Source organism: Lepidochelys kempii, chromosome 2 (genome assembly GCF_965140285.1).
Source record: "Lepidochelys kempii isolate rLepKem1 chromosome 2, rLepKem1.hap1, whole genome shotgun sequence".
NCBI lineage: Eukaryota > Metazoa > Chordata > Testudines > Cheloniidae > Lepidochelys > Lepidochelys kempii.
This window is the reverse complement of record NC_136381.1, coordinates 114751537-114779400: the sequence shown is the minus strand read 5'-3', so window position 1 is coordinate 114779400 and position 27864 is coordinate 114751537. Positions and strand designations below refer to the sequence as shown.

General features: G+C 42.3%; 1 protein-coding gene across 6 annotated transcripts in view; it reads right to left on the bottom strand.

The window, feature by feature from the left end:
• Positions 1 to 19119: 19119 nt before the first annotated feature.
• Positions 19120 to 27864, bottom strand: part of MAK (male germ cell associated kinase) — a 57256-nt gene continuing 48511 nt past the window's right edge. For 5 of the 6 annotated variants that reach the window (XM_073332064.2, XM_073332065.2, XM_073332063.2 and 2 more), the window contains 2 exons: positions 26281 to 26388; positions 19120 to 21466 (listed from right to left, as the gene is read on the bottom strand). In XM_073332064.2, coding sequence (XP_073188165.2) covers positions 21312 to 21466; positions 26281 to 26388 — 263 coding nt within the window. In that variant the 3' untranslated portion in view covers positions 19120 to 21311. Of the gene's footprint in view, positions 21467 to 26033; positions 26088 to 26280; positions 26389 to 27864 lie in introns of those variants that run through there. The other variant, XM_073332067.2, reaches the window with a different exon arrangement.

The window sequence follows — 27864 nt, the reverse complement described above, 5'->3', positions numbered from 1 at the left end:
GTACAGGGCCTCTGATGGCCATCACAACTGACTGTTCGTCATCATTTGGAATGGTGATCTTCCTCCTAAATCAGCAATGCAAGCATTTCAGGTTTTTGGTGCCAGGATTTTATCTTATGGGTGGGATATAAAAGGGATGCTCTGACTACTTGAGGGAGTTAATAGCTTCAGAAAAAAGAAAAAGGAGTACTTGTGGCACCTTAGAGACTAACAAATTTATTAGCTTCAGAGCATTTTATGTAGGTTGTTAAGCCTCTCACTTGCCCACATGGGAATCAAACAGGCCAGATGGGTAAGAGCAGCTGTTCCCGGGGATATACAGAACTGGATCAGGAACCTCAGACCAGGTCTAGTATCGGCATCTTCCAGGGTGAGGAGGAGCAGCAGTTTAAAAGAAGGCATCATAATGAGACAGGGAACAGAGCAGGGCCACAGGCTGCTCCTCCCCTCAGCTCAGGTGCCCAGGAATCTGTCAGCTTTTGACTATCTTGTGAACCTGTACAAAATCTGCAGCTAGCATCTGCTACATGCATGGGTTCCTCCACCCTCCCCACTGCAGTATCTGTCCTTTGTGCTGGAGTCACCAAGACACCAGAGTCTGCAGCTCCCTCTAATCTGGGGTAAGAGTGCTCTGGCTGCACTAAGTGCAGGGTGTGAGGGACATCTCTTGCTACTCCCCTGCTGCAGCTGCCCTGTCTCACCCTTCTGCTTGAGCAGACAGTGGAGTCTGCCAAGCCCAGACTGCTGTCCTGTGAATGGCCAGCACCTGGCCATGAGGGGAGGGGGATAGGCTTTCAGGGGTCAAGGCCACTGGAGACTTGCTGCATACAGCATTTCTCAGCTGGTGGGTTGCAACCCACTAGGGGGCAGGGGTCACAAGAGGCAACTGAAATGCAGGGTTGTGAGGCATTTGGAAGTGCTGTTACAGTCTAAAACAAAGAAAAAAATCTCACTCCCCTCATACTCTTCCCTATTGAGGGCAAGTGTTCTGTCTCCTTCTTATATAACACAGAAGAATTACCATCCAGGTGAAATTACTGTAATGTGGGTTCACAGGCCATATTCAAAGGCAGTTATCACTGGTTCACTGTAAAACTAGAAGGCTATAGCAAGCAGGGTCCCACAGGGGTCTGTCTTTGGTCTATGGGGGAAGAGGGCAGCAGCATGGAAAAAACTGGCTATCACACACACAGAAGAAACACGCAAGCAGGGGAGCAAGTGCCAGCCAGGCCTCTTTAAATCCTGGGATGGTGAGCGGTGTCCACCAGAGCAACAAAAGGCTCACTCCCTCCAGTGAGGGAGGGACCACAGAATCCAGAACTGAACTGATTACTAGGGGACAAAAACGAACAAACGGGACAGGGGCACAAGTCACAGGGTCAAAATGAGGGATTCTGAGGGAGACCCAAAGCAGAGAACCCTGGACAATGCCTGCTACTCTGTGAAGGGGTCCAAGGAGTCAGTGGATGCGTGCATAGCTGAGGAACTGGAAAAAGGCCCCTGTGGTAGAGAACCCTCCTCCATCCAGCTTCCACCTCTGGAGATGTATGCATGGTCATCGTGGCCAGTAGCAGAAAGTTGTTGATGAGATGGTGTCAGGACTTTGTGGGGCCATGAATAGGGAGCAACACTGTCACTCACTATAGTTCACACTCCCCCCCCCCCCACCTTTGCTGCAAGTCAGTCGAGTACACAGGAGATGGTGCCTATGCCCCACATCTCCTCCCATGGAGTGACTTTTGAGCAGCAGCTCTCATCATGCCTGGTGCTGCTGCAAATGAACAGTTACACAAAAAGAAGAGGGTTTATTATTTTAACAGCAGCCAAAAAGTAAAATGGGCTTTTCTTATGCTGGGAACCAAGTTTTACTTGGGTTCACTTAGTGACATGGTTTAATTTTGCATACAGTGCTGCATATCACCAGGATGCCTGCTCACACAAACCCAAATTGAAGAATGGGTATTGTCATTGAGTTACTATGTTGGTGGGGCATATCCACACCGACACCTGAAAAGGTGTGGCTCCCCCTAGAAGGGGAGAACCCCTGACTGAGGAAGCAACCCTCAAGATGGGAAAGGGGATATAGTGTTTTTGCAGTCAGCAGTGGCCTCAGTCCCCACATCCAGTAATAAATACATGTTCTGTGGTTACTGAGCTGGTGCCTGCGTCATCATTTCTGAGACTCTGCCTGCTTGTGCTAACCCACCAAGCTAGAGACCACAGGGTCCCATAACACTAAATGATAAACATCTAAAATGGCCTTGTCAAGGTTCCTTCCCAACTCTGAACTCTAGGGTACAGATGTGGAGACCTGCATGAAAACCCCCTAAGCTTATTTTTACCAGCTTAGGTTAAAACTTCCAAGGTACAAACTATTTTCCTTTTTCCCTTGGACTTTATTGCTGCCACCACCAAGCGTCTAATAAATATATAACCGGGAAAGAGCCCGCTTGGAAACATCTTCCCCCCCCCCCAAAAAAAATCCTCCCCAAACCCTACACTCCTTTCCCTGGGGGGAGCTTGATAAAAATTCTCACCAATTTGCATAGGTGAACACAGACCCAAACCCTTGGATCTTAAGAACAACGAAAAAGCAATCAGGTTCTTAAAAGAAGAATTTTAATTCAAGAAAAAAAGTAAAAGAATCACCTCTGTAAAATCAGGATGGTAAATACCTTACAGGGTAATCAGATTCAAAACAGAGAATCCCTCTAGGCAAAACCTTAAGTTACAAAAAGACACAAAACCAGGAATATACATTCTATTCAGCACAGCTATTTTATCAGACATTTAAACAAAACAGAATTTAACGCATATCTAGCTAGATTACTTACTAAATTCTAAGACTCCATTCCTTTTCTGTTCCTGGCAAAAGCATCACACAGACAGGGAGAACCTTTGTTTCTCCCCCCCTCCAGCTTTGAAAATATCTTGTCTCTTCATTGGTCATTTTGGTCAGGTGCCAGTGAGGTTATCCTAGCTTCTTAACCCTTTACAGGTGAAAGGGCTTTTCCTCTGGCCAGGAGGAATTTTAAAAGTGTTTACTCTTCCCTTTATATTTATGGCAGGCCCCACCTTGTCCACACTAACAGCTCCATTCCAGTTCTTCCCTGCTTCTGGCTTCAACTGCACATCACCTCCTCTTTGCTGTTCCCCAGGGGCTTCCATAAAACTTTTATTAACTCAAACAAAAGCCTCACAAAGCCACTGAAAACTCAATTTCCACAGCCTGCTAGGATCTAGAGAGCTTTCACTCTACTCCAGTGCTAAAACTAACCGGTGCCCCCACAACACCTCCTCACCTTCAACTGCTCCCTCTCAGCCTTCTATGGGGAAGACCTCAACTTTCCCCAGCTGGGTCTGATAAACTACAAGGGCTGAGCTGGCCCCAAGGCCTATGGCTCTTAAAAGGACCACCCAGTTACAAGGGAATTCATGGCAACTGTCTGCATCAGAGAACCACCCATTTTTAATTGGGCCTCAGATGACCTAATAGAAATAAATGAGTCATATTAGCATATGAAAGGGATTAGATGTCAGAGTTATTAACTCTGTAGCAGGGCTGTGGGTATTGTGTACAGCAGTTAGATTGCATCCCAAATCATTTTTATGAAGAAAATTAATCTAGGAAGTGAGGCACTGTTCTTTTACAAAATAGCTATGTATTTTAGGGGCAGGCTGTTCCTTTATAGATAGATAAACACAGTTGAATGAGTCCCATAGCGGAGAGAAGCATATACTGGTAGTAGCAGTAGCCGCAAACAAAGCGGATATCTAAACTTCAGACAGCTTCTATCAGTGTCTGGCATCATCACAGAGATTATTTCTTTACTTAGATTTATGACAGTAGATACAAACCAGAATGGCAGGATTGTAATTGTCTGAGGTATTTGAGTTAGTTTAATCACATCTGTGCATCTTTCTCTCCTCCTCTAAAGATTGTGTCCTTGCTGTTAATGGAGAATGCTGAAGTTGTAAGGGTGCGCTAGTGTGAATTGCAAAAGTGTCTTTGTGAATTAAAGGCGCATGAAAACAGTATATTTTTTACACAGTGCTGAATGCACCCCCTTGCCTGGTTAGTCAGGATCTGCAGCACATCTTGCTTAATGCAGCTTGCTTTCATATTTAAAATAGAAAGCTAATAGCCTTGTATGCTTTTTGATGTACTGAATTGCAAAGTTAGCACATAAACTTGTGCATTCTCTGTGAAAGTGCATCCACAAATTTGTTTTTATAGCTCATGAAGCAATTATTGTATGCCTTTCATTTCAATACCACCCTGGTGCACACCTGGACATCTCTAGAGGAACCTGAGCTGGATGAGCTGTGCGTGGAACCATACTGCCAACTCTTCCCTACCACTTGATGTGAGTAATCATGAAAATGTAGAAGGGCTGGCTTTGTGCATGACGTTAAATGAGAACCTCTTATGCTTCATGTAATTTTAAACTGCTTTGTTCGGGCTTTGCCAGAAGAGCATCATTCAGGAATTTCTTTTCATTCTTCCTGCTCCTAAAAAGGTGCTACATTTATAGCTTTGAAGACTGGATTTTCTTCTATCTACAGGATATTTACAGCATAGGGAGCAACAGTGCATAATTACTTATCTTGCCGCAGTCTATTCCTCAGGGATCACCTTTTAGGGACAAGAAAGATTTCAGACTCTGTGCTATTCAGTCCTCAGCGTGCCTCCTGAGACTGCTGCCAGGGTGTTTATTGCGAGCGTGGCTTCAGTGAGGCAGACACCTGTTTACTTACTGAGTCAGATCACTCATTTCACACCAGCACTGTCAGATGGTGTGAATGGTTGGTCAGTTCTGACAATGCAAGGCAGCTGAAATGAAAGGTGGGACTATCCTACTGTGATTGTTTTATTCCCTCTCCTGCCCACCTGCAGTTACCAAATGTCTTCACATTTAGCTGGTTAGGTAGTGTGTGTATCTATCAATCATCCTTCTAAAAAGGCAGCAATATGCTCTTCCTAACATCCCCTGCTAACATGGACAAAAAGTTACAGGTGCAACTAATATATATTATACACACACACAATGTTAATGTTAGTAACTTAATAGCAATCCATGTAATCCGCAAATTGTTGAATTTACATAACACCTAATTGGGCATAATATTAAGTCTAGATCTAGGTCAATTAACTCATTCTTGAAATTTTGAATTCAAAGCTTTTCACAGACAGTGAATTTTGTAGTTTGTCTTTTGACTGAGTCTACATAATCATTAAGTGATATACAGCTACCACTACATTTAAAAAAAAAATCAATAAGGGTGCATTTAAAACCTTTGATCACTGTCAATATTAAAGGAAACAGACAAACCTGTGATATATTTATATAGTAAGCTATCCTAATAAAAAAGCCTTCAAACAGGCAGTTTAGCAAAGGCACAGCTTATGGCTCCAAACTGGCACTTAACTGATTACCTCTGTATCTGAGCTGATTTTTGAGGCCTAAAGCAGATGTTCACATTCAACAGGTGCTCTTTGTGACTGCTGTTTCTGAAATGACTTGTAGAATTTTTTTCCCCCTCATGTTGTCCTATTGTTTTGGTCTCTTTACTGTTTGAAGGTGGTGCTGTTCTTCATAATGCCAAGAGATTTTGGTTTTAATTAAGAGTGGGAAGAGTCCCACTGAAGCCAAACTCAGAATAAGATTTCCTAATACAGAGACTGAAAGTAACCTGAAATGTACCACTTCTGTGGTATGAGAAAATTGTTTGCAGTGGTCTTGGAAACCCTAACGATCTCCCACATTCACTGGGAGCTCCTATCCTCCCCAGATGTGTTGGGCTTTTTTACAGGTGGCCAATTTTGTATTAAATTCAAGGAAAACTTTTAAAAATATTAACTAAAAACCTGGGCCTTTATTGGGCTATTAGATCCATTGATGCCCCTGGGGTTCCATGTGGGCAGACTCTCATGTGAAGCCCATTAACTTCAAGGGATCCATTTGCAGGATTGGGGCCAGGCATTCTTGCTGAGTAAACTATGGCATTTTTTAACGATGCTACCTGTCAAGGGGTGAGCCTCTCCAGCACACTCCCCTTGTGGCAGTGCAGGTGTGTTGCACTCAGGACCCTTTCAATCAGTTACCAGATTTTGTTTAGTTTAAAACAAATGCACCCCCTTCATGGGGTCTGAGTTATTAAGTTTTTCTACAAAGGGCAAGTTCCTTTGTTAGTTGCCCCATATCACCCCACTCTGGGTCCCCCTAGGAGTTCAGGTCAGCTCTTCATCCCAGTTCAGGAGACCCCCACAACCCCCTGCCTCAAGCTGGGGTTGTGCTTCAAAAGGTCTCTCACAACAAGAGTCTCCCCCTCAAAGAGGAGGCTGTCGGGTTATGAGTTAACCAGTTCCCCATCTCTCCTGAAATAGGAATCCTCAGCTCTTCTCCTGGAACAGGGTATATATCAATGAGACAGTCACTCAGTCTCTATGGCAAGAGCCCCAGCCTTCCCTTGGGATTAAGTAATTCAGGCAAGTATTACCTTTCTCCTTAAACAGAAGTCCTCAGCTTTCCTCCTTGGGCTGTTATGCTTTAGCCAGCTTTCCTCTTCAATTAATCCTCAAGCTAGACCAAACCAACAGACAACTCCTCCTAGCATCTGCTCTAAGGGTGAAGTCCGCTTTTATGTTGGCCCCCTACCCACAGCTCATCTCCAGTTGGTTGAGCAAGAGAGGTGCCTTGAGCCACTCTCACTGCAAGACTCTTGGCCCTGGGCCCTTAAAGATATAAAGATGAGATTGCCTCCCAAGCACCTCTTATTCCTAGGGCTGCTTCTTCTTTATCAATAACCCCTAGGCCTCTGTGTGTGTGTATCCATTCAAACCTTAAAGGGCCAAACCATGTGTTGGTTGGCCTGACCACTAGGCACCACTACCTTTAAGAGGGCAGACTACCCTGTCACACTGAGTAACTACAGTGGCAATCCTAAAATATTCTCTGTGCTGTTTAAGACAAAAAGTCAAAACAAAAACCTGTCATATGACTATAAGAGAATGGTTTTGCTTCAGCTTGTGAGAGGATAATAAAAGGCATCGGACAAAATGTTTACCTTTTGTCTAATATTTTCATGTCTTTTTAATTTTGAAAAGTCTTGTCTTTCTGTCCACTAACTTACTGCATTTTATACCCTCATTTTAAAGAACTGTTCTATGTTTTTAACTAGTATGTGCTATAAGGCTGCAACAGACGTACTTCAACATGCTAATACATAACTGTCCATTTGTACAGTGGGGGAAATCCCTTTTGATGGCTCCATCCCAATGCTCAGGGCTTCACTTTGTGTTTTGAAGGCATCCCCAACATTGTAAATATGGATGACTTCTAGAATACAGCAGTGGGCACTGTGCCATTTCTTTTGTTCCTGTGAATGTATGCTATAAAGATGAAGGCACATGAGAATCTAATGAGCTTTATTCATCAAGAACTGTTTGAAATACCAATGTATTACAACAACTTCAGAAATCTGTGTGAGAAAATATTTGTTTTATTCAAAGGAATCTGATGTAAAGCAGTTAGGTGTTGGGAAAGTATATTCTCATATTTCTTTCCTTCTCCTTCTTTCTTCACCCAGCATGCTAAGAAATTGTCTCGGGGGTTAATGCTGTGACGCAAAGGACAGAAGAATCTTTTGTTACTTAAAGTTGCTTGTCACATTAGAAAAATACTTTCCCCTACCTCTTCCTCATACCTGAAAAACAAAGATGTGAGCTCAGATAGACAGCAAGGAAGTTTTGACAATTTTTTTTTTTTAAATACAGGTCAATTTATGTCCCTTCGAGGACAATTTAAAACAAAATCCCTCATATTAGAAGAGATAAAAAGGAACAATCAGTAACTCCACTGTACACTTATTCAAGTGTTATGAATGATGTTGCCGATTGATAAAGGAAAGCAGCCATGAGCAGACAATGCACATTAGCCATGATTAGGCATTGGGACAAAAACATCTGACTGCCTTGGATATAGAGGACAGACCAATGTGAATAACATACTGAGAAAAAGGTGGGAGAAACTCAGTGGAAGAACTGAACCAAATGTACTTGTGCTATCTATCTCCTGCCTTGTGAAAAGGCTCATTTTTTACAGAAGTGGCTTAGGAGTGATGCTGAGCACTTCTAAGGTGCTTTGAGCTCTATGCCCTACTACCATTTATTTTAAGAAATGTTTATTCTGCAGTAGGAAGGCAGTCTAAGCAATTGTTCATGCACTTTGTTTCAGAAGTGCTTTTTGAAACATTGTTTTATAATCCTATAACCACCAGGAGCATCTATTTGACCTACCAACCCACACAAAACTTTGCCAGGAAATATTAGTGAGAAAGGCTACCTGTAGCACGCTCCTTCTGGTAATTTATTACATAATTACGATAATGAGAGCAGTCGCTCCTCTTTGTACAGTTGTGAATGTAGCTGATGAGGGCCCCAGGGCATTCTTTGGAACTTAGCTTTCACCTCATGTTTGATCTGGCTTCCCACTGGAAGGAAAATTTCATCAAAAACATCTTAAAGGCATAGGTTACCAATTGGTATAGACTGAGCCACACTGGTAAAAATGTTTACTGGAGATGCCTGGGCAGCATAGTTTGTATCTGGCTTTGAACTTTCCCCAAGTTAGGGGCAGGCATTGCACCTGGTGTTTCTGCATCACTGGTTTTCACCTTCCCAACTGCAGAGGAGTATATACACCCTAATAAATTAATATTTTATTTTATTCTAACTATGGGCCTAGTGCTGTGGACTTGACTTAGACAAAATTTCTGTAATAAGCCAGCAGATGGTGCCTATGTGTGAGCAGCCAAGTCCTGGAAGATCAAGGGCTCAGAGGGGCAAGAAACTCAAGGATACCATGACAACTGGGAGGAGCTGGAGGGTAAGTACCATTTGGCTGTAAGCAGTGTGTGTGTTGTGCGGTGGAGTGAGCTCACTGGAAGGAAGAAGAACTATGTTGTTCTGGGAGCGGGAGCACATGAGCCCAGGGAATAGGACGTGTGAGGGACACTGCTAGAGTGAGACAGGCGGTGAACACTTTGGACTTAAACGCACGTGTCCTGAGGGCAGGTGAAGGCCGAGCAGCTGAGAAGTAGCGGCCTAACCAGGCTGGAGGCCCAGACTGAGGGCACTCACTAATGAGAGGGATACTGTATAATAACCACATAATGCAGATTGAGACACTATACAGCTACTCAAGATTGCATCCTCAGAAGAAAGGCCACAGATGTTGCCCAGACCGATTACCATACTTGGAAATAAGGTAGAACCTCAGAGTTACGGACACCTCAGGAATGGAGGTTGTTCGTAACTCTGAACAAAGCGCAGTTTGGGCTCCAGCTCCAGCAGCTGAGACTCCAGGCCTGGTGTCAGTAGCAGCTGAGCTCCCTACTCAGTGCAGGCATAAACAGAGAAATCAATCAGAGTGGCGGCTGTTTGCCAAGGGCCCAGCTCTGAAGGCAGCAGTGCAGAAGTAAGGGTGGCAACACCATACCAGGCCATCCTTACCTCTGCGCTGCTGCTGGTGGCAGCTCTGCCTTCAGCCACCCAGCTCTGAAGGCAGAGCCACTGCCAGCAGCAGCCCAGAAGTAAGGGTGGCAATACCCCAACACCCCCTGCAATAACCTTGCAACCCTCCGCGGCCCCCATTTTGGGTCAGGACCCCTACAGTTACAACACCATGAAATTTCAGATTTAAATATCTAAAATCATGAAATTTGCAATTTTCAAAATCCTATGACCGTGAAATTGACCAAAATGGATCATTAATTTGGTAGGGCCATAACTATGTAGTCCTTACACAGCACTCAGTATCTTCAAAGCGCTTTACAAATATCCTCAGAATAACCCTGGGAGGGAGGTAAGAAAATACTATCCCTGTTTAACAGATGAGGAGACACTGAGTGACACAATGCCACTGATTCGCCCAAGGACTCAGAGAGAGTCAGCAGAGGTTAGAAGAGCATTTCTTTTCAACACAGGAGCATGTTTACTAGGGAACTCTAGGAGGTGAGAGCACATACAGGTAGTAAAAACTAAGGGAACAATGTTAACTTTCCCAGACTAGTTTGTATATACGTTTATTGGGTTTTTTTGTGTCTATTGAAATAGCCATGTCAATTTACCTGGTACCATTATTTATAATCTGCTCGAATGTTGGACATACCACTGAAGTAGTTCTGACTGACTTCATGTCTTTCTATCAGTTGCATCTGGAACCTCGCCCAGAATTATGGGAATGAGATTTTATAACTCCAGAACATAAGAATGGCCATACTGGGTCAGACCAAAGGTCCACCTAGCCCAGTATCCTGTCTTCCGACAATGGCCAATGCCAAGTGCCCCAGAGGGAATGAACAGAACAGGTAATCATCAAGTGATCCGTTCCCTGTCGCCCATGTTGGATCATATTAAAGAAGTTCTGTATTAAAATCACAAATGAGTTTGATTCCCCATAGTTTAAATTCCAGGGTATTACTAATTAAGAGGTCTCTTGGTTTTTGGTACTGTTTTTCTCCCTCTATGTGTTAAACTTGCAAGCTCCTAATTGTGTTAGTACATTCTAAGACAGAGTCTGTTCTGTCAAAGTCAGATTCAGGACTCCCATAATTTGTCAGACCACTCTGTTTATTAGCAAAGCGCTTTGCTAATGCACCCAGATGTGAGCCCCTCTCTGAGGCTCAAGATAACTTATTTATATAGCTAAGCCAAAGCCAATTTAACATAAGAGACAAAAGAAAGCAGAAACTGACAAATATACATACATATCTTATTTGCATACTAACGTTTACCAATCTCCTAGCTCAGTAGGAGCTCTAAGTTCATTAGTTTGAGGACCCATTGTCTCACACTCCTTAATGTTTCTCTTCCTGACAACTATATTTCAACAAACCCTTCAAGTAGCATTTCTTTAATGAATTATAATTTCAATATAATTCATTCTACTGTCACAATCCCTCCTTTTGGTCAAGCTACGCAATGACCAACAATGACTGGGTTCCACATATCAATCGTTCTTTATCTCTTTGTTCATCAGTGATATTTAAAATCATCAAATTAGCACTCTGGTTTGGGGAAGCTATCTGTGTAGCATGCCTGACACAATTTTGGATATAACAGGAAAGTAACTGAAAACATACAAAAATTATTAGGATTCCAAACAGGAGAGTTAGGGCTCCCTGAAACAACCAGTTTCCTATGCTAGAGAAATTGAAAAGGTTACTTAGCCACTTCCATAAAGAACTTGGCTCTTCGTGGGGAAGATATGCAATTTGTTCTAAGTGGCTAGCATGATCTATTACCTCATTGGTGTTGTGTGGTATATACACACAGCAGTCTTTTCCAATGAGAGCACAAGTCCCTCCTTTTGCCGCCAGCACTATGTCCAAATCCTGATGGTTTTGGAGGGCCATCTGTCGGGCTGCCCCTGTTTCTTTGGCCAGGGCTCTTAAACTTTCTCTGGTTTCATTTGCCATTATTTCAACTACTGCTTGTAACCTTAGGAGCCTTTTTGCATGGTGTATTACTCCCCCTAATGGTATTAAGGAACTGCCAATGGCCTCTTCCCAGGTTAAGGGGCTTATGTTATTTACATACCACTGGGCATCTGTTAAGTCCCTTCTTTTTCACCTGAAATTGCAGAGGCGTTCTCGAGGGAAGGTTCCTAGCACTCGGAATTGTGGGAAGAGTCGGGCGGGATAACAGATTCCTGACCAATTAGCTGGTAGTGCGGTATAAGCTCTGGTCCCACACACCCAGTGATGGCCTATTAAGGCCGGGAAGGGTCGGTTGCACCCATTTGTCATATAGGTGTTTGCAAAGGAGGAGGAGTATCCCCCAAAGGATACAGGGTAATTCTCCTTACGAGGAATGGTGTTATTTGCATGACATTGAAAGATTGTATTGTTTTCACTAAGGTTACTGTAGGGGGAACATGAGACTGATTTCTCTGTTTGATCCCAGGTTGAGAAAAAATTCATATCTCCATACCCGGCCCGCCACTTTTTAGTTTTGTTTGAATAATCCCATACACCATTGGCCACAATATGCTGAAGGCAACGGCTTTTCCCCAGATCCAGCCCTGTCCCATTACACACCCAACACCAATGACCTTTTCCCTCCACCACACTTCTCCATTTAGATGCATTTATTCCCACCGCTTCCCAAGTGTCATTGCTGTTCCATATTTTGTTAAATGGACGAGGCCCTCCAGTGAGGTCTGGGGACTTGAGTGGGATAGCCAGGACAGGAACACCAGTTTGAGAGTGGGGTGGGATGTGGCTGCAGACCCAGCAATTAGAAATATTAAGGATCTGAGCTATCCACACCTGCTGCTGGATGAAAGAATTGTCATCATGGTCTCCCCAGACCGTAAGATACCAGCAGCCGAGGAACAGGCAGAGGCGCATGTTGGAGGCAAGGCTCTTCTGGTTCTGACAACCTCAACTGAGGGAACCGCAGTCACGGTTTTACGCCCACCAGGCAGTAGGCGCTAGGCTCGCTACTGCTTTTTTGTTTTGTTTTGTTTTGTTCGTCGTCTGCTTCTGCCAACCCTTACGAGAGCGTAGATTGTAAGGTATTGCAGACTGTTCCTCTACGTCTTCTTCTGGAGTCAAAATTGACTCTGCGTTGTCCTGAGGTGATTACTGGTTCTCTGGGGATGGTGCCTTCTTACACCGTGAAGCATGTATCCACACTGCGATGCCAGATAGTTTAACAGCCGTCTGTGTAGTAAGCAGTACCTGATGAGGACCCTTCCACCGGGGCTCCAAGGCGTGCTTTCGATGATGGCGCCGTACGTAGACCCAATCACCTGGCTCGAGGTTGTGGCACTCCTTGATGTTTCTCTTCCTGACAACTATATTTCAACAAACTCTTCAAGTAGCATTTCTTTAATGAATTATAATTTCAATATAATTCATTCTACTTTCACAGTTCTCAAAGCAATTCTTTGTAACAACAACTACTCACACAGAGAGAGACTCAAAGCAATACTCTGTAACAACAGAAACAGCACCCAGAGACTCCCCGCCCTTTTGTTGTATTCATCTCGCTTTAACAATTGTGATTAAAATAGAGATAGAGGATGTAAGTGGATGGATGCTTGGTGTGGATAATAACTGAATGATCAGGGAGATGCCAGCCTAAGAATCCAGTGTCCATCGGCTGAAGAAGGCGTCAAGTGGAAATAACCAGAGGACCCCCGGAGGGCAGACTTGAATCCACCCAACAGCCTCAAGGATGGGAGAACCAAAGAACAAGATAACATCTGGCAGCACAGCGCCGTCAGGAATGTGCCATCTGCTGATTGATTCAGCAACAGCATGATGAAGCAATTCCCATAGACTGGCATAGGAAGAAATTCCTATAAAAATGGACTCTAGAACGTGAGAACTTTGGCGTCTGATTCTGCAAACCAACTTCCAGGAGCATCAGATGAACATCTGACAAGGCCCCTGCTCCCTCCTCATGTCCAGGCCACCTGGCCAGTGGCTTGGCATGAGCAACTCTAAGGCTGGTAACTATGATAACAACCTTGCAGAACCCCTGTGTGTGTGTGTGTGTGTGAATAAATATGAGATTGAATGGAATGTTATAGCTGTAACTAACTGCTTACTATGATTCTTTCTGTATTCACAATAAATGTGGTATTTTACCTTTTCCCCTTTAATAATATCCTGCTGGTTTTTATTTTATTGGTATAACACCCATTCCCAGCTTCTGGCAAACAGAGGCTAGGGACACCATTCCTGCCCAGCCTGGCTAATAGCCATTGATGGACTTATTCTCCATGAATTTATCTAATTCTTTTTTAAGCCCTGTTATAGTCTTGGCCTTCACAACATCCTCTGGCAAAGAGTTCCTCAGGTTGACCGTGCGTTGTGTGAAGAAATACTTCCTTTTGTTTGTTTTAAACCTGCTGCCTATTAATTTCATTTGGTGACCCCCTAAGTTCTTGTGTTATGAAAAGGAGTAAATAGTGCTTCCTTATTTACTTTCTCCACACCAGTCATGGTTTTATAGACCTCAATCATATCCCCCCCTTAGTGGTCATCTTTTCCAAGCTGAAAAGTCCCTGTTTTATTAATCTCTTCTCATATGGAAGCTGTTCCATACCCCTAATCATTTTTGTTGCCCTTTTCTGAACCCTTTCCAATTCCAATATATCTTTTCTGAGATGGGGTGACCACATCTGCATGCAGTATTCAAGATGTGGGCGCACCATGGATTTATATAGAGGCAACATGATATATTCTGCCTTATCTAGCCCTTTCTTAATGATTCCCAACATTGTTTGCTGAAAATTCATACCTGCAGGCTTAATTGCTGGTGCCAGGTACTGTACAACATGTCCCTGTCCTTGTCCATATTTTTGAATGATCCTTTTGTTGAATTATATGTGGACTAAGTTATTTTAAGAGATTATGTGTTAAGGTTCAATAAAACCAAATCACTTCAATTTTCTTCTTGCTCGTGTGTTTTTGGGGAAGTTTTTTTAAAATTTCAATGAACTTACAGTGTTTTCCTTTCAACAGTCTATTAGTGGTTGGGTGACTTGGATCGCAGATGATAGAGAAACTTCTCGAGCCCTAATTATACATAATCACATGACTTTAAGATATGGGAAGACTGAAAATGCAGCTGCGTGAACATACTACATACAACAAGCAGAAAGGACACAATTATTTTTGCATCAGTCATACTCTGGCATTTGTGGGTTTTTTTCCCCAAAGGTGGGGCTATTTCTGTCTTTAAAATTGGCATTTGTCGTAACCATTTCAGTACAGTAACTCCTCACTTAAAGTCGTCCCAGTTAACGTCTTACATTGCTGATCAGTTAGGGAACATGCTTGTTTAAAGTTGTGCAATGTTCCCTTTTGACATTGTTTGACAGATGCCTGCTTGCAGAAAGAGCAGCCCTTTGCAGCTAGCTGGTGGGGGCTTGGAATCAGGGTGGACCAGCTGCCCCCCTATCAGCTCTCCGCTCCCCTAAGTTCCCTGTGTGGCAGCCACCCAGCAGGCTACCAATTGCTGGCACTTCAGTTGTCCCTCCCCTCACTGCCACGTGCTGCTCCTGTCCTCTGCCTGGAGCTGCTCCCGGGAGCCTCCTTCTTGCTGTGTGGGAGGGTTGGGGGGGAAGACAAGAGGGGGGCTAATATCAGGGTGTCTCCCTGCTCCTGCCATCCGCTTACCCTATCTCCATAGAGCAGTAGGGAGACACGACAGGGGTCAGGACAGAGGGAGGTTGCAGGCAGCCGCTGCTGCTGTCTCAACTTCCTGATCTAAAAATGCAGTGTACTTAAGAGTGGGGGCAGCGTACTTAATGGGGCACTGCGCATCTCTCTCTCTCACACACACAGGGTGTGTGTGTCTGTCTCTGTCTGCCATGTTGTCTCTCCTCCCTCCATTCCTGCTGCCTTGTAGAGTGTGAGGCTACATTAACAGCAACGTGTTAACCCTCGAGGGCTCAGCCAAGTGCTAGTTCATCATTTAGCAGTAAGGCATTCCCTGGGAAATGTCCCACCCTCTGACTCCACCACCTCAACCGAGCTTCACAATCATCATTGCTGTGTTACAGTATTAAATTGTTTTGTTTAATATTTATACTGTGTATACATATATATATATATATAGTCTTTTGTCTGGTGAAAAAAATTTCCCTGGAACCTAACCCCCCCCCCCCCATTTACATTAATTCTTATGGGGAAATTGGATTTGCTTAACATGATTTCACTTACAGTCACATTTTTCAGGAACGTAACTACAACGTTAAGCAAGGAGTTACTGAACATTATCCTCATTGTGAAGCAAGAAACTAGGCTATGATATAAACATAGGCTCTGATCCTGCAATTGACTGCACATGGGTGCCAGGACAGCCAAGCACAGTAAACTGCAGGATTGAGATCTCACTTTCTCACAGTACATCCTCATCTTGAAATCCCTACCTCCCATTTTGGGCGCTCTATATCTTTAAGACAATAGGTGTAGATGGGGGGGGAAGAGAAGCTACCAACATATTACTACTATTCACTATGTACAATGTGCTCATTGCATTGTTATTTCACCTTTCCACTCCACCCCAATTTGTCTCTTTTGTTCTGCCATAGACCTACAACATAACCTCCCTTGGGCAGGGAGTCTTTTTTTAGAACATATTTAGACAGGGCCTACCACCGAGGAGCCCAATGCAAGGATCACAGCCTGTCAGTGCTACTGTACTATTAAATAATAATGGGAAAGAAAGCATACACTTGTCAGCAAGATTGCCAGATTAAATACTGTACCTTTCACTTTGATACGGTATCTTTCAAGAATGTATCCCAGCATGCCTAATCTGGCAATGTTTGAAGTATAGGCATGTGCTGCTTTAAAATCCAATGAATTTTTTTTGCACTTATGAAATTAAATGAAGTGTCACTTAGATTGAACATAAATCTTATTAATAAATTAGTTATATGTTGTGAAAGGTTTTTTTATTGCTTGTCTGGACTAGTGCAGTTGTGTCTTTCCTATACTGTGCGCATGGGTCTATTTGTGAAAATGAAAGTCATGGCAGAACCATCCCTACTCCTCAACCACTAAGTGGAAAAGGAAAGAAATGAGTGCCAATGATAGGCCTTAATGCAATGCTAACAGACTAACAGTTTGCTGTTACAGGTCTGTTACAGATTTGAGCAAACTACATGTGCTCTGTAGGATATGTGTACAGGTGGGTGTAGTTTAAGGCAGCCTTCAACACTTTAAACAAATTGAACAAAATATGAATGAAGACGAAGGAGGACTGGATTCACAAAAGGACTTAAGTTCTTAACTGCCAAATTAGGTGCCTAAATCCCATAGAATCATAGACTATCAGGCTTGGAAGGGACCTCAAGAGGTCATCTAGTCCAAACCCCTGCTCAAAGCAGGACCAATCCCCAACTAAGTCATCCCAGCCAGGGCTTTGTCAAGCCAGGCCTTAAAAACCTCTAAGGAAGGAGATTCCACCACCTCTCTCGGTGACCAATTCTCGCGCTTCACCACCCTCCTAGTGAAAAAGTTTTTCCTAATATCCAACCTAAATCTCCCCACTGCAACTTGAGACCATTACTCCTCATTCTGTCATCTGGTACCACTGAGAACAGTCTAGATCCATCCTTTTTGGAAACCCCTTTCAGGTAGTTGAAAGGAGCTACCAGAGCCAGGCCACACTGGGATTCACACCTCCCCCCCAAGTCATCTGCCCCGAAACACTGTAGGTACCTTAACCCAGTGCCTACATTTTTGCAGTAAATGTTCCCTAGGGGACCTATGTTTCTTCCTCTGAGCATGCATACTACAGCTCCATGTGAGGCATCCAGATACCTAAATCCAGAGCAATGCACAAACTGGGAGAAGACAGGCATTCTTCCACTTTAACTTGCCTTTGGAGCCCAATCCAGTGAGCATGCTCATACTGCACCTACCAATTCAGGCCCCTATCGATGACTTGGAAGGGACCTCCCTCATAACTTTTTTTTTACTCAGCTGGGGATTGAGAGACCCCCAAGTTCAAATTCCCCCTCCATTTGAGGGGGTCAAGGAATTTGAACAGGGACCTGTTACCTCTCGGATGAGTGGTCAGAGCCAGGAGACTGGATCCCAAGTCTCCCATGTGAGTGCTTTAACCACCAGGCTATAGAGTCATTCATGATTCCTTGCTATCTCTGGCCCAATAAATCTTTCATTATTTATCCACCATGCAACAGCTTCAACATTGGGGCACAGAGGACAAGCAAATATGAGTGACTCTGTAGCCTGATGGTTAGAGCACTCAGCTGGGAGTTAGGGCAACCAGGATCCAGTCCCCCTCCAATGACTTCTTTAATATATCCACCATGGAACAGCTTCAACAGAAGAGAATGGAGCCCCCAGTCTGAATATTCCATAGCTCAGTGGCTAGGGTGCTCACAGGAGAGGTGGCAGATCCCTGTTCAAATCCCTATTCCCTCTGAGAAGAAGGGGGGATTTTAACCAGGGGTCTCCCACATGCTCTAACCACTTGGCTAGACGTTATAAAAAGAGGGCCTCCTTTCCCCCTCCCCCACAAGTGTCTTCCAAAAAAATGGCATAGGCACCTAACCCCAAGAGAGGGTTCACTGCTGAGAATCCCAGGTGGAGGGAGAGGCCTCCCTGCAGCCGTGACTTAGATGCCTATCTTAGAGGGGCAGGGTTAAGCACCCTCAGCCAGTAGGAGCCACCTTGTGTTCTGGCTTTTTGTGAATCCAATTCTAAGGTGTCTAACTCAGGCTTTATGGATCCCAGGATCTTCTAGGCATCTGGGAGTTAGGCATGGCAATATTCATAAACAAATTTAGGCATGCCGGTAGTGAATCTAGGCCTAAAGGGTTAACAGAAGACAACATACAGCAGCATTTAGGACTCCTCTTTAGCTGTTGGGCAGATGTTCTGCCTCTGAGTTGCTTATGGACAGAGCAGCTGGCTGGAGTGGAAGTAAAAGAGAAACATATATAAATGCATGTTGCACGCTGAAGACCACTCATATACAGCAGCTTTCATATGGTATAAAGAACAAGTCTACCTCCAGTAATTTGAGACCTGGGCTGCAGGTGTGGCTGAATAAAATTCAGGGGGGAAAGTGGTCATCAGATTGATTGATTACAATAACAACGAGGAGTCCGGTGGCACCTTAAAGACGAACAGATTAATTTGGGCATAAGCTTTCGTGGGTAAAAAATCCACTTCAGATGCATTTTTACCCACGAAAGTTTATGCCCCAATAAATCTGTTAGTCTTTAAGGGGCACCGGACTCCTTGCTGTTTTTGTGGATACAGACTAACATGGCTACCCCTCTGATAATTGATTACAATGTGTGGATATCACCTAACTTCTAAAATTTTGTCCAGTCGCTATCATGAAATGCTACTCTCCATTGTTCCACGAAACTGGGAAACAAAGTTATCTGCTGTGGCTATGTTTTCACCCCTCATAAAATCTAGGAGGCAGGTTCATTCCAAACTGTGGCAAGTAGCAGCTCGTTCCATGTTCAGGTGAAACACTAGCCACCCAAGTGGCGACCGAGTGGAGAAAATATTGGGCTTTTCATTGTTTTGTTTAATTTATTAACCATTTTTGTGGAGTTTACACTCACATTTTTAAAAGCAATTTTTATGATTTCGAGGACACGCATGCTTTAACAGCTTAAACATTCAAGGCGTCATCATGTTTGGGTTATGGCTGTTTGACCATATGAGCTATTAGTTTTATTTGTCTGGCTTAAATATGTTCTGACCACATAAAAGCAGCAAATGGCATGTATGTTTACGACAGATATTTTAGTTTTTCAGAATCTCTTGCCCTAAGTGACTTTTCACCAGCCATTTATTATGGTTTTTTGACTTAGAAAACAATTTAAAAAACATTTAAAAAAGACTGTAAACCACTATCTTGTACTCCTGAGAAGTGATCTTTATTATGAAGTCAGTGCTCTCCAATTCACAGTGCACTAATGAACCAGGCCTGTTTTGAAAGTCTGTCTGTCCTTTAGTAACGTAACCAGTAATTAAATAGCGTATTAAAAACTGCCTTTAAATAATACAAGGAAGATTAGTTTGGAAGGACTGACAAACCAGTAAAGAAAAACACAACATGGGATTGAAGTCCTCTGTAGTACACTACTAATCAGAAATTCCTACATCACACTATAGATACTATTAACAACTTTTCCAGTATTACATGGTGACATTTTATTTAGTTATTACTTAAGGTGAAGTTTTCATAGCAAAATAGTTGACTTTTATGGCTAGTCTGCCTCTGATTAAATTGAGCACCTGTAAATTACATAACCACTGGATTATGGCAAATTAGGTCTACAACAAGAACTAAAAATTTTTTATACACTAATAAAATCTATACAAAATACTTTTTACAATACTTGGATCAATCTGTAACAGTTTTTATATCTTTAAAAGTACAGAGTACATACACATTTTGGACTTTAAAATGGCAGATTTAATGCAGCTATTAAGTCTACAATTTCTAATTTAAATGCAGGTTTTTAACAGCACACATCCCAGAATGACATTTAAAAAAAATCCAACCGTTTATTGGAAGATATAAAGTCCTTGATTTACCATATTAAAATATAATCTATCAGAAGAAGTGTGTTGATGGACAAGTTTATAGATCTTGGACTATTGCATAACTCCTATTGGCATCAGAGGAGTTTGTATATTTATTAGAAACCAGGAGTTGGATCCTTACTTCAATAAGGAAAACAATTTTAAAATTTTTCTTCCACTAACAGTCTCATTTCGTCTATGTAGTTTGGTGAATTTTTGTAAGTAGTGGTGAATTCTATAGTTCAATTTTATGGTCACTAAGAAAAGACACTACAGTTCAATGGGAGTTAACTAACCAGTTAGCTAGTGTTTTAGTGAATTAGCTAGTCAGTAAGCCAAATATGCTGTGTAACTTTGATTCTTTGTAACCTCATTAAGATTTCAACTGAGCAATGGGGTTGGGGGTGGGGGGCTGCGGAGGGAGGGGAAGCTACAGAATTGTGGCCTAATATACACATAGCTTAACTATAATAGCAGATTTAAAAAAAAAAATCTTAGGGTACCTTGGCCCCATGACTGTAGCATTCACTACTTGGTAAGTTGTGTTTCCGAACTCCCACTACTACACCACTTAGAGCTAAATAGTGCAACCCTTTCTCTTGTTGGTGAGGACTTACACATGAATAGTTCTATAAACTATTTGTAGGAGTAAGTGCTCACCAATGTACACAACTGTGCAGAGATTATCCCTAAGGAAACACCAAACACATCTAGCTCAGTTCTGGGCCCTTTGTTTAGCTAACAACACAGCATATCTTTCTCCTCAGAAAAATATTTGTGCTTTCACTGTTCAACTTCATAGAAAGGAACTTGCACAAGGAAGCAGCATCCATTAACAAGCCAGTGTTACTCCACAAATCACCAGTGCAGGATTACTCATATAGGACAAATTAAAGTCAAGCAATTTTAAGAGTATACGGGGCAGCAGAAAGTTTTCTAATAAAATTTACACTTTGTCTATTAGTAGTTCAAATTCTCCATGTTGGCAAGATGCTTTATACACTATTTCATAAAATCCTATCTTTTAGCCAGTGTTTTGAATATTGCTATGTAAAATGTATTTTATTACCTGCAGAAGAAATAAAATACAAGATCTCCAGTCTTTCTATTGTTGCATAGTCTTAAGAAAAATATGCATTTCAGATTCCCAGTATAGGATGACAATGTAACCTGTATGAAAAGTGCACCATGAGCCAGGGCTTCTATCTATGTCCTCCATATTTGGCCACCCAGTCTGTTCTTCCATGTACTGGTTGAATTGGAGGTGGGCGGGTCAGGATATTCATGTTTTTTGCAGCTGGATTGTAAGTAGGGCCTGGTAATTGAGCACGAGCAGCTTTGGTTTTCCAAGAATAATCTGAAAGAAAGAAACAAACAAAAGGTCAGAAGCAGTGGGGATGAGAAGTTACATGTCTCACCATTTTAAAGGAGAAAAGAGCCAAAGCTTAGCTATTTGTGACTCATGGAATTAAAAGGTGCTAACAGTCCTGTGCCATTCTCAGTAGAAGGTTGTTCAGTGTGACTGATCTTGAAATACTAACGGGTTACTGCACTTGCACAATAAAAGATCTATTAAACTAGACAGTGATGGCTATATAAGGTTTCTATCAAGTCTAAAGCAAGTTTCCCAAAAAGTGTTTTTACTTACATGGATACAAGAGAGGCAAATATATTATGACGTGTCTTACTGGCAACTTTCATCTGACAAGCACCCCCCCCCCCAATGTTCTCTGTTAAAATGTGTTGAGATTGAAATTTAGTCCAAAATTGGATATTACAGCATATATATACACATCTGCACTGTGGACACTGTTGTCACTGAAAATGGGTGTTTACTTGTCTGATAATTGAGTCTTAACTTGTTTGAAAATATTAACTTTTTTTATTGAGTGTTGGTCAGATTTGTCAAGAATCAAAATGGTGTCTGCTGGAACACCCACCTCTGCTGAAGACCCTCTCACTCTGTACTTTTGTGACTCTACTTCCCTGGTTCTCCTCCTCCTCCTCAGCTGAGAGCTCCTACAGTATTACTATTGCTGGATTCTCTTTCTCTCCTCCTTTCCCATCCCTCTGTTGATTGTCTCAAGCTTGGTCATTGGTCTTCCTATTTTTTCACTCTACATTTGCATCTGGGTGACCTCATTAACTCCTACGATCTCTCATAACACCTCTTTCAATCTACCTCTACATCCCTATTCTCCCAGACCAGACTTCCCATTCCATGTTTTTCTGATACTTCCTTTTGGACGTTTTGCCACTTCTCAAGCTTAACATGGTTAAAACAGAACTAAACTTTACTGCTAATCCAATTCCCTTCCTTTTTTTCCTGTGATCATTGTCAACTCCGTGCTCCAGATCACTCAAGCTCACAACTTTGAGGATATTTGTGATTCTTCCCTTTCCTTCTTTTTTCCCAGCCGTATCTCATCACTCCTTCCTCTGTGACATTCCTCAGATAAGCCCTGTCTCTTTTACTCCTAGCACTAAAAACTGTTCAATGGCTTGGTGGTCTCTCATCTGGACTCCTACTCTCTGGCCTTCCTAATTCTCTTCATTCCATCTATCCAATATGAGGCAGACAAAATAATCTCTTTTCCCTGCTGCTACAGCCAAATCGCTCTTCTCCCATTTGAATCACTTCACTTGCTCCCTGAATCTTTCAACATCAAGTTTCAACTGCCCTACATAGTTGAGGATTCATGCATTTAGAAGAGGCCACCCCAAGGAAGTGAAACTGGGGGACATATCTTCCCCTAGCACACAAGTACTATTTCCATTCTGAATTCTATTGGAGATAATGTTGATCCTTTTAGCATTAACTACAGCTCTGTGCCTTCTACCCCTCCCCAGAGGGGTTAGTGGCAACCTGGCTTCAAATTGAATTCTGATGGTAGTGGGGAAGGTGAGCAAGTAGTCATGTATGGGGGCTGGCCCTTTGCATGTATGACTTACAGTCTGGGAGCCAAATGCAAGGTTTTAGCAGTCCTTTGTTTTAGTGTCCACACATTTGTTTGTGGATTCTGATTTTCAAAACCCTAAATTCAAAGACCTTGTCACTGTTTATCATTTTGAAAAATGAGCACTTATTAAGACCTCCCCTCCTGATCCACAAAACCAGGTTACAATGAAACTACTTTTACACTGAATTTCAAATTATTTTGTTATTAAAACTTCACACTAATATTTTGATTACCTAGGAGGTACATATGTTATTTCTGTATTAGTGTCTATATTAGCAGTATAACTAACCAAGCCACAAGGCATTCCTCCTGGCACAACCACAGCATGCAGAAAACCACCAAACAGATCAAGAAGGCTGACATGGCAGAGCCAATCAAATATGATTTACACACTGAGCATTACAGTGATCCAAAGAAAGCCAGACTTGCCCATGGAGACAGCATGAAAATTAGTGTTACCCTTAAAAGGTGCTTACTCATAGAATTAGCACAGTGGTTTTCTCAAAGATATATTGCTCCAGAAGGTTGCCCAGAGTTCAATGGATATAATACATAGCTTTGCTGAGAGAGCAAGGACATGCTCGCATGCCAAAAACCAAAGCTGTATACATGCCTCTTATTGACATGACAGCACCTGAGCCAGACACGACAAAAGACTTTTTGGATGGTTAATTTTAGCTAAGCTAATTTTTTCTTTACCTTTTTAATGTCACTGATGGTGAAAAGATATGATAGGCAGAATAAATGAAAATAGATGAGAGCACAATTATTTTAGAAAATCAAAGGAAGCAACAAGCCCAGAAGCTTACGTTATAGGGAGAAGAAAGTAAAGTGCTACAAAAAAAGTAGTATTCTAACCAGAGAAGCTAGGTAGAGAAAAAAAAATGGTTATGGCATCCAGTTCATTATTATCTGTCTGCCAACACAGTACTGTCCCCTACAGCAGTGGTACTCAAAGTGGTGGTCCGCAGACAGGTGCCGGTCCACGAGCCATCGGCTGCCGGTCTGCGCGCACATTGGGAAAAAAAATTGCCGGTCCCCCACATCAGGTAGCTTGAGAAGCACTGGCCTACAGTATGTATTATTATAATTTTGTTCAGTCTAGTTTTAAAATGTCCCAAGCAATGGGCTTCCTCTACCTCTCTACAGAGATGTTTCCATAACCTAATTAATTTGCCAAAGTTTTTTTTTTTTTTTTTCTTTTGAGCAACGTATTGGTCCTAAGATATGAGAAAGACAAGGTGGGTCAGACCGTGTCTTTTATTGAACCAACTTTTGTTGGTGAGAGAAACAAGCTTCCAGCTCCACAGACCTATTCTTCAAGTCTACGTTTTTCGTCCTTGATATTTAAAATAAACCTTCCATTTCTTATCATCTTATAACTTTTCGTTATGGCCCTTGACTCACTCTAAATGATCCCTTTCCATTCTTGGCATTCACAACTTTCAAAAATGTGCAGCCATGTGTTCTCCTGTGAGTAGCTGCCTTTTCCAACCTGTTACAGACCAACATCCACAAACTGGTGAATCAAAACTCATCCCTTCTTTGTGTTTGACTTTATTAACCAAGAAACCAACAATAAGATAATGAAGTACAGCTCATATCTGTTCCCTAGGCTTTGCTGCTCCTAGGGTTCCTACCTCAGGACTGAGCAGCCCACGCCCTAGGTCTTTTCTCTCTCTCTATGGCTATGTCTATGCTACACACTCCCTTCAGTACGTAGAATAGATACACTGCATGTACCCCAGCACAGGTATAAATAACAATGTAGACGATGAGGCATGGTTTAGGTGAATAAAGATATGTCTTAACTCTCTGGGTATGTACCCAACATGGATCTCTATAAGCCCAAGCACAGCTTACCCCATCTACACTGCTATTTTCAGTAAGTATCCCACTGCCTCCCTCCTGACAGAGCCTTTCATTGATTAGTATAGCTACATGTGGCAGTGTGAACACAGCCTGCTTTACACTGCAGCATGTCGCTACATGTATCCTACGTGACAACACCAGTGGTGTGTAGCATAGATGTACCTTTAAGAGTCATTCCCATGTCCCTTATAGCTGTATGGAGTAATGAACCACCTGAAATAGTGAGTCAGCAAAGCATATTTCATACTTTTAGTGGGAGCAAAACAGGCCAACAGATGGGGTTTTCCAGACACCTACTGTCAGCCTGTTACAGTCCCTTTAACTGTAATGATGATTCCCACTGAGTTCCTTTAGGGCCTGATCCAATTTCCATTGAAGTCAATGGGGGGGGCCTGATCCAATTCCCACTGAAATCAATGGGGGGGGGGCGGGGGGCTTTTTGTTGATTTCAATGGAACTTGGAGAAGGCCTTAAATCATTCCTCACAAGTCAGTTCCTCCTGTTCCTGATCATTTTTCCTGGTCTTCTCTGATCTCCCTCCAGTTTGCCAATATCTTTCTAGTGCCCAGAATGCGATGTCTATTACAGATGAGACGAGGTAACAAGTTATATGCAGTAAAATGTTGTATTGGTCTTAAACAGCTAAGTACATAAATACTGCAGGATAAAATGTAACGGTTCCTTTCACATATGCTTTAATACAATGCAGAACTACATCAACTGTGGTTATAGTCAGCCATTTATATTAGAGAAAATAGAAGTCAGACAAAATAGCCTAGCTACTTTGAAATTTTCTTTACCACAGCAGCATTATTTTTTGTAATATTCCACTCATCCAACACTATATTCTCATCTCAAAGCCCAAGGATTTACACGACCAACTCCCACACAATGAGATGAAAATACAATAGAATGCATCTTAAATGCCCATGCAAGGAGACCAGTCAAAACAGGCTGTTTAGCAGAGGGCCGTTTATTTAAAAAAAATTTGAAAAATAATGCTGAAATCTTTGGGGCTACTTCAAGATGGAAGCTTAAAAATTGGAATTTATTACTGATACCATATACCTGACTTTGTTAGTGGAAGATCCATGCCATTTTGAAATTGTAATCAGTCAGATCCGCAGTAAATGTCAGTCAGCATAGCTTCATTGTGTTATGTCAATTTACACCAATTGATTTACACCATTACAGATCCAGTCCAACATATCAAGTGGAAAAAGAAAGAAAGAAAGAAAGAAAACCCTCTTAAAAGCCCTCCTTGGAAATTATGGGAATTGAACATCCTTCCCTGTGCCTATGGTGCAGTACATGATAGGGTTACAGAGATGCTTCTTACCTGATGCTGATGCACCAAGAGGAGCCAGTTGTATCCTTTGTCCAGCTGATCCAACTTCTTTTTTATGAAAGGAAGGGATATATCCTCCAGACGGGTTGTAAGCAGCACCTACAAAGCCAAGATTTTCATAGAATCATAGGACTGGAAGGGACCTTGAGAGGTCATGGCAGGACTAATTATCTAGACCATCCCTGACAGGCGTCTGTCTAACCTGTTCTTAAAAGTCTCCAGTATGGAGATTCCAAAACCTCCCTAGGCAATTTATTCCAGTGCTTAACCACCCTGACAGTTAGGAAGTTTTTCCTAATGTCCAACCTAAACCTCCCTTGCTGCAATTTAAGCCCATTGCTTCTTGTCCTATACTCAGAGGTTAAGAGAAACAATTTTTCTTCCTCCTCGTAATAACTTTTTACATACTTGAAAACTGTTATGTCCCCTCTCAATCTTCTCTTTTCCAGACTAAACAAACCCAATTTTTTCAATCTTCTCTCACAGGTCATGTTTTCTAGACCTTTAACCATTTTTGTTGCTCTTCTCTGAACTCTCTCCAATTTGTCCACATCCTTCCTGAAATGTGGAGCCCAGAACTGGACACAATACCCCAGTTGAGGCCCAATCAGCGCGGAGTAGAGCAGAAGAATTACTTCTCGTGTCTTGCTTACAACACTCCTGCTAATACATCCCAGAATGATGTTCGCTTTTTTGGCAACAGCATTACACTGTTGACTCATATTTGGCTTGTGGTCCACTATGACCCCCAGATCCCTTTCCGCAGTACTCCTTCATAGGTAGTCATTTCCCATTTTGTATGTGTGCAACTGATACTTCCTTCCTAAATGGAGTACTTTGCATTTGTCCTTATTGAATTTCATCCTATTTACTTCAGACCATTTCTCCAGTTTGTCCAGATCATTTTGAATTTTAATCCTATCCTCCAAAGCACATGCAACCCCTCCCAGATTGGTATCATCAGCAAACTTTATAAGTGTACTCTGTATGCCATTATCTTAATCGTTGATGACAATATTGAACAGAAACAGCCTCAGAACTGATCCCTGAAGGACCCCACTCATTATGCCCTTCCAGCGTGACTGTGAACCACTGATAACTACTCTTTGGGAACGGTTTTCTAACCAGTTTTGCACCCACCTTATAGTAGCTCCATCTAGGTTGCATTTCCCTAGTTTATTTTTGAGAAGGTCATGTGAGACAGTATCAAAAGCTTTACTAAAGTCAAGATATACCACATCTACCACTTCCCCCTATCTACAAGGCTTGTTACCATAGCAAAGAAAGCTATCAGGTTGATTTGACATTTTTTTTTTTGACAAATCCATGCTGACTGTTACGTACCATCTTATTATCTTCTAGATGTTTGCAAATTGATCGCTTAATTATTTGCTCCATTATCTTTCCGGGAACAGAAGTTAAGATGACTGGTCTGTAATTCCCTGGATTGTCATTTCCCTTTTTATAGATAGGCACTATATTTGCCCTTTTCCAGTCTTCTGGAATCTCTCCCATCCTCCATGACTTCAAGGATAATAGTTAATGGCTCAAATATCTCTTCAGCCAGCTCCTTGG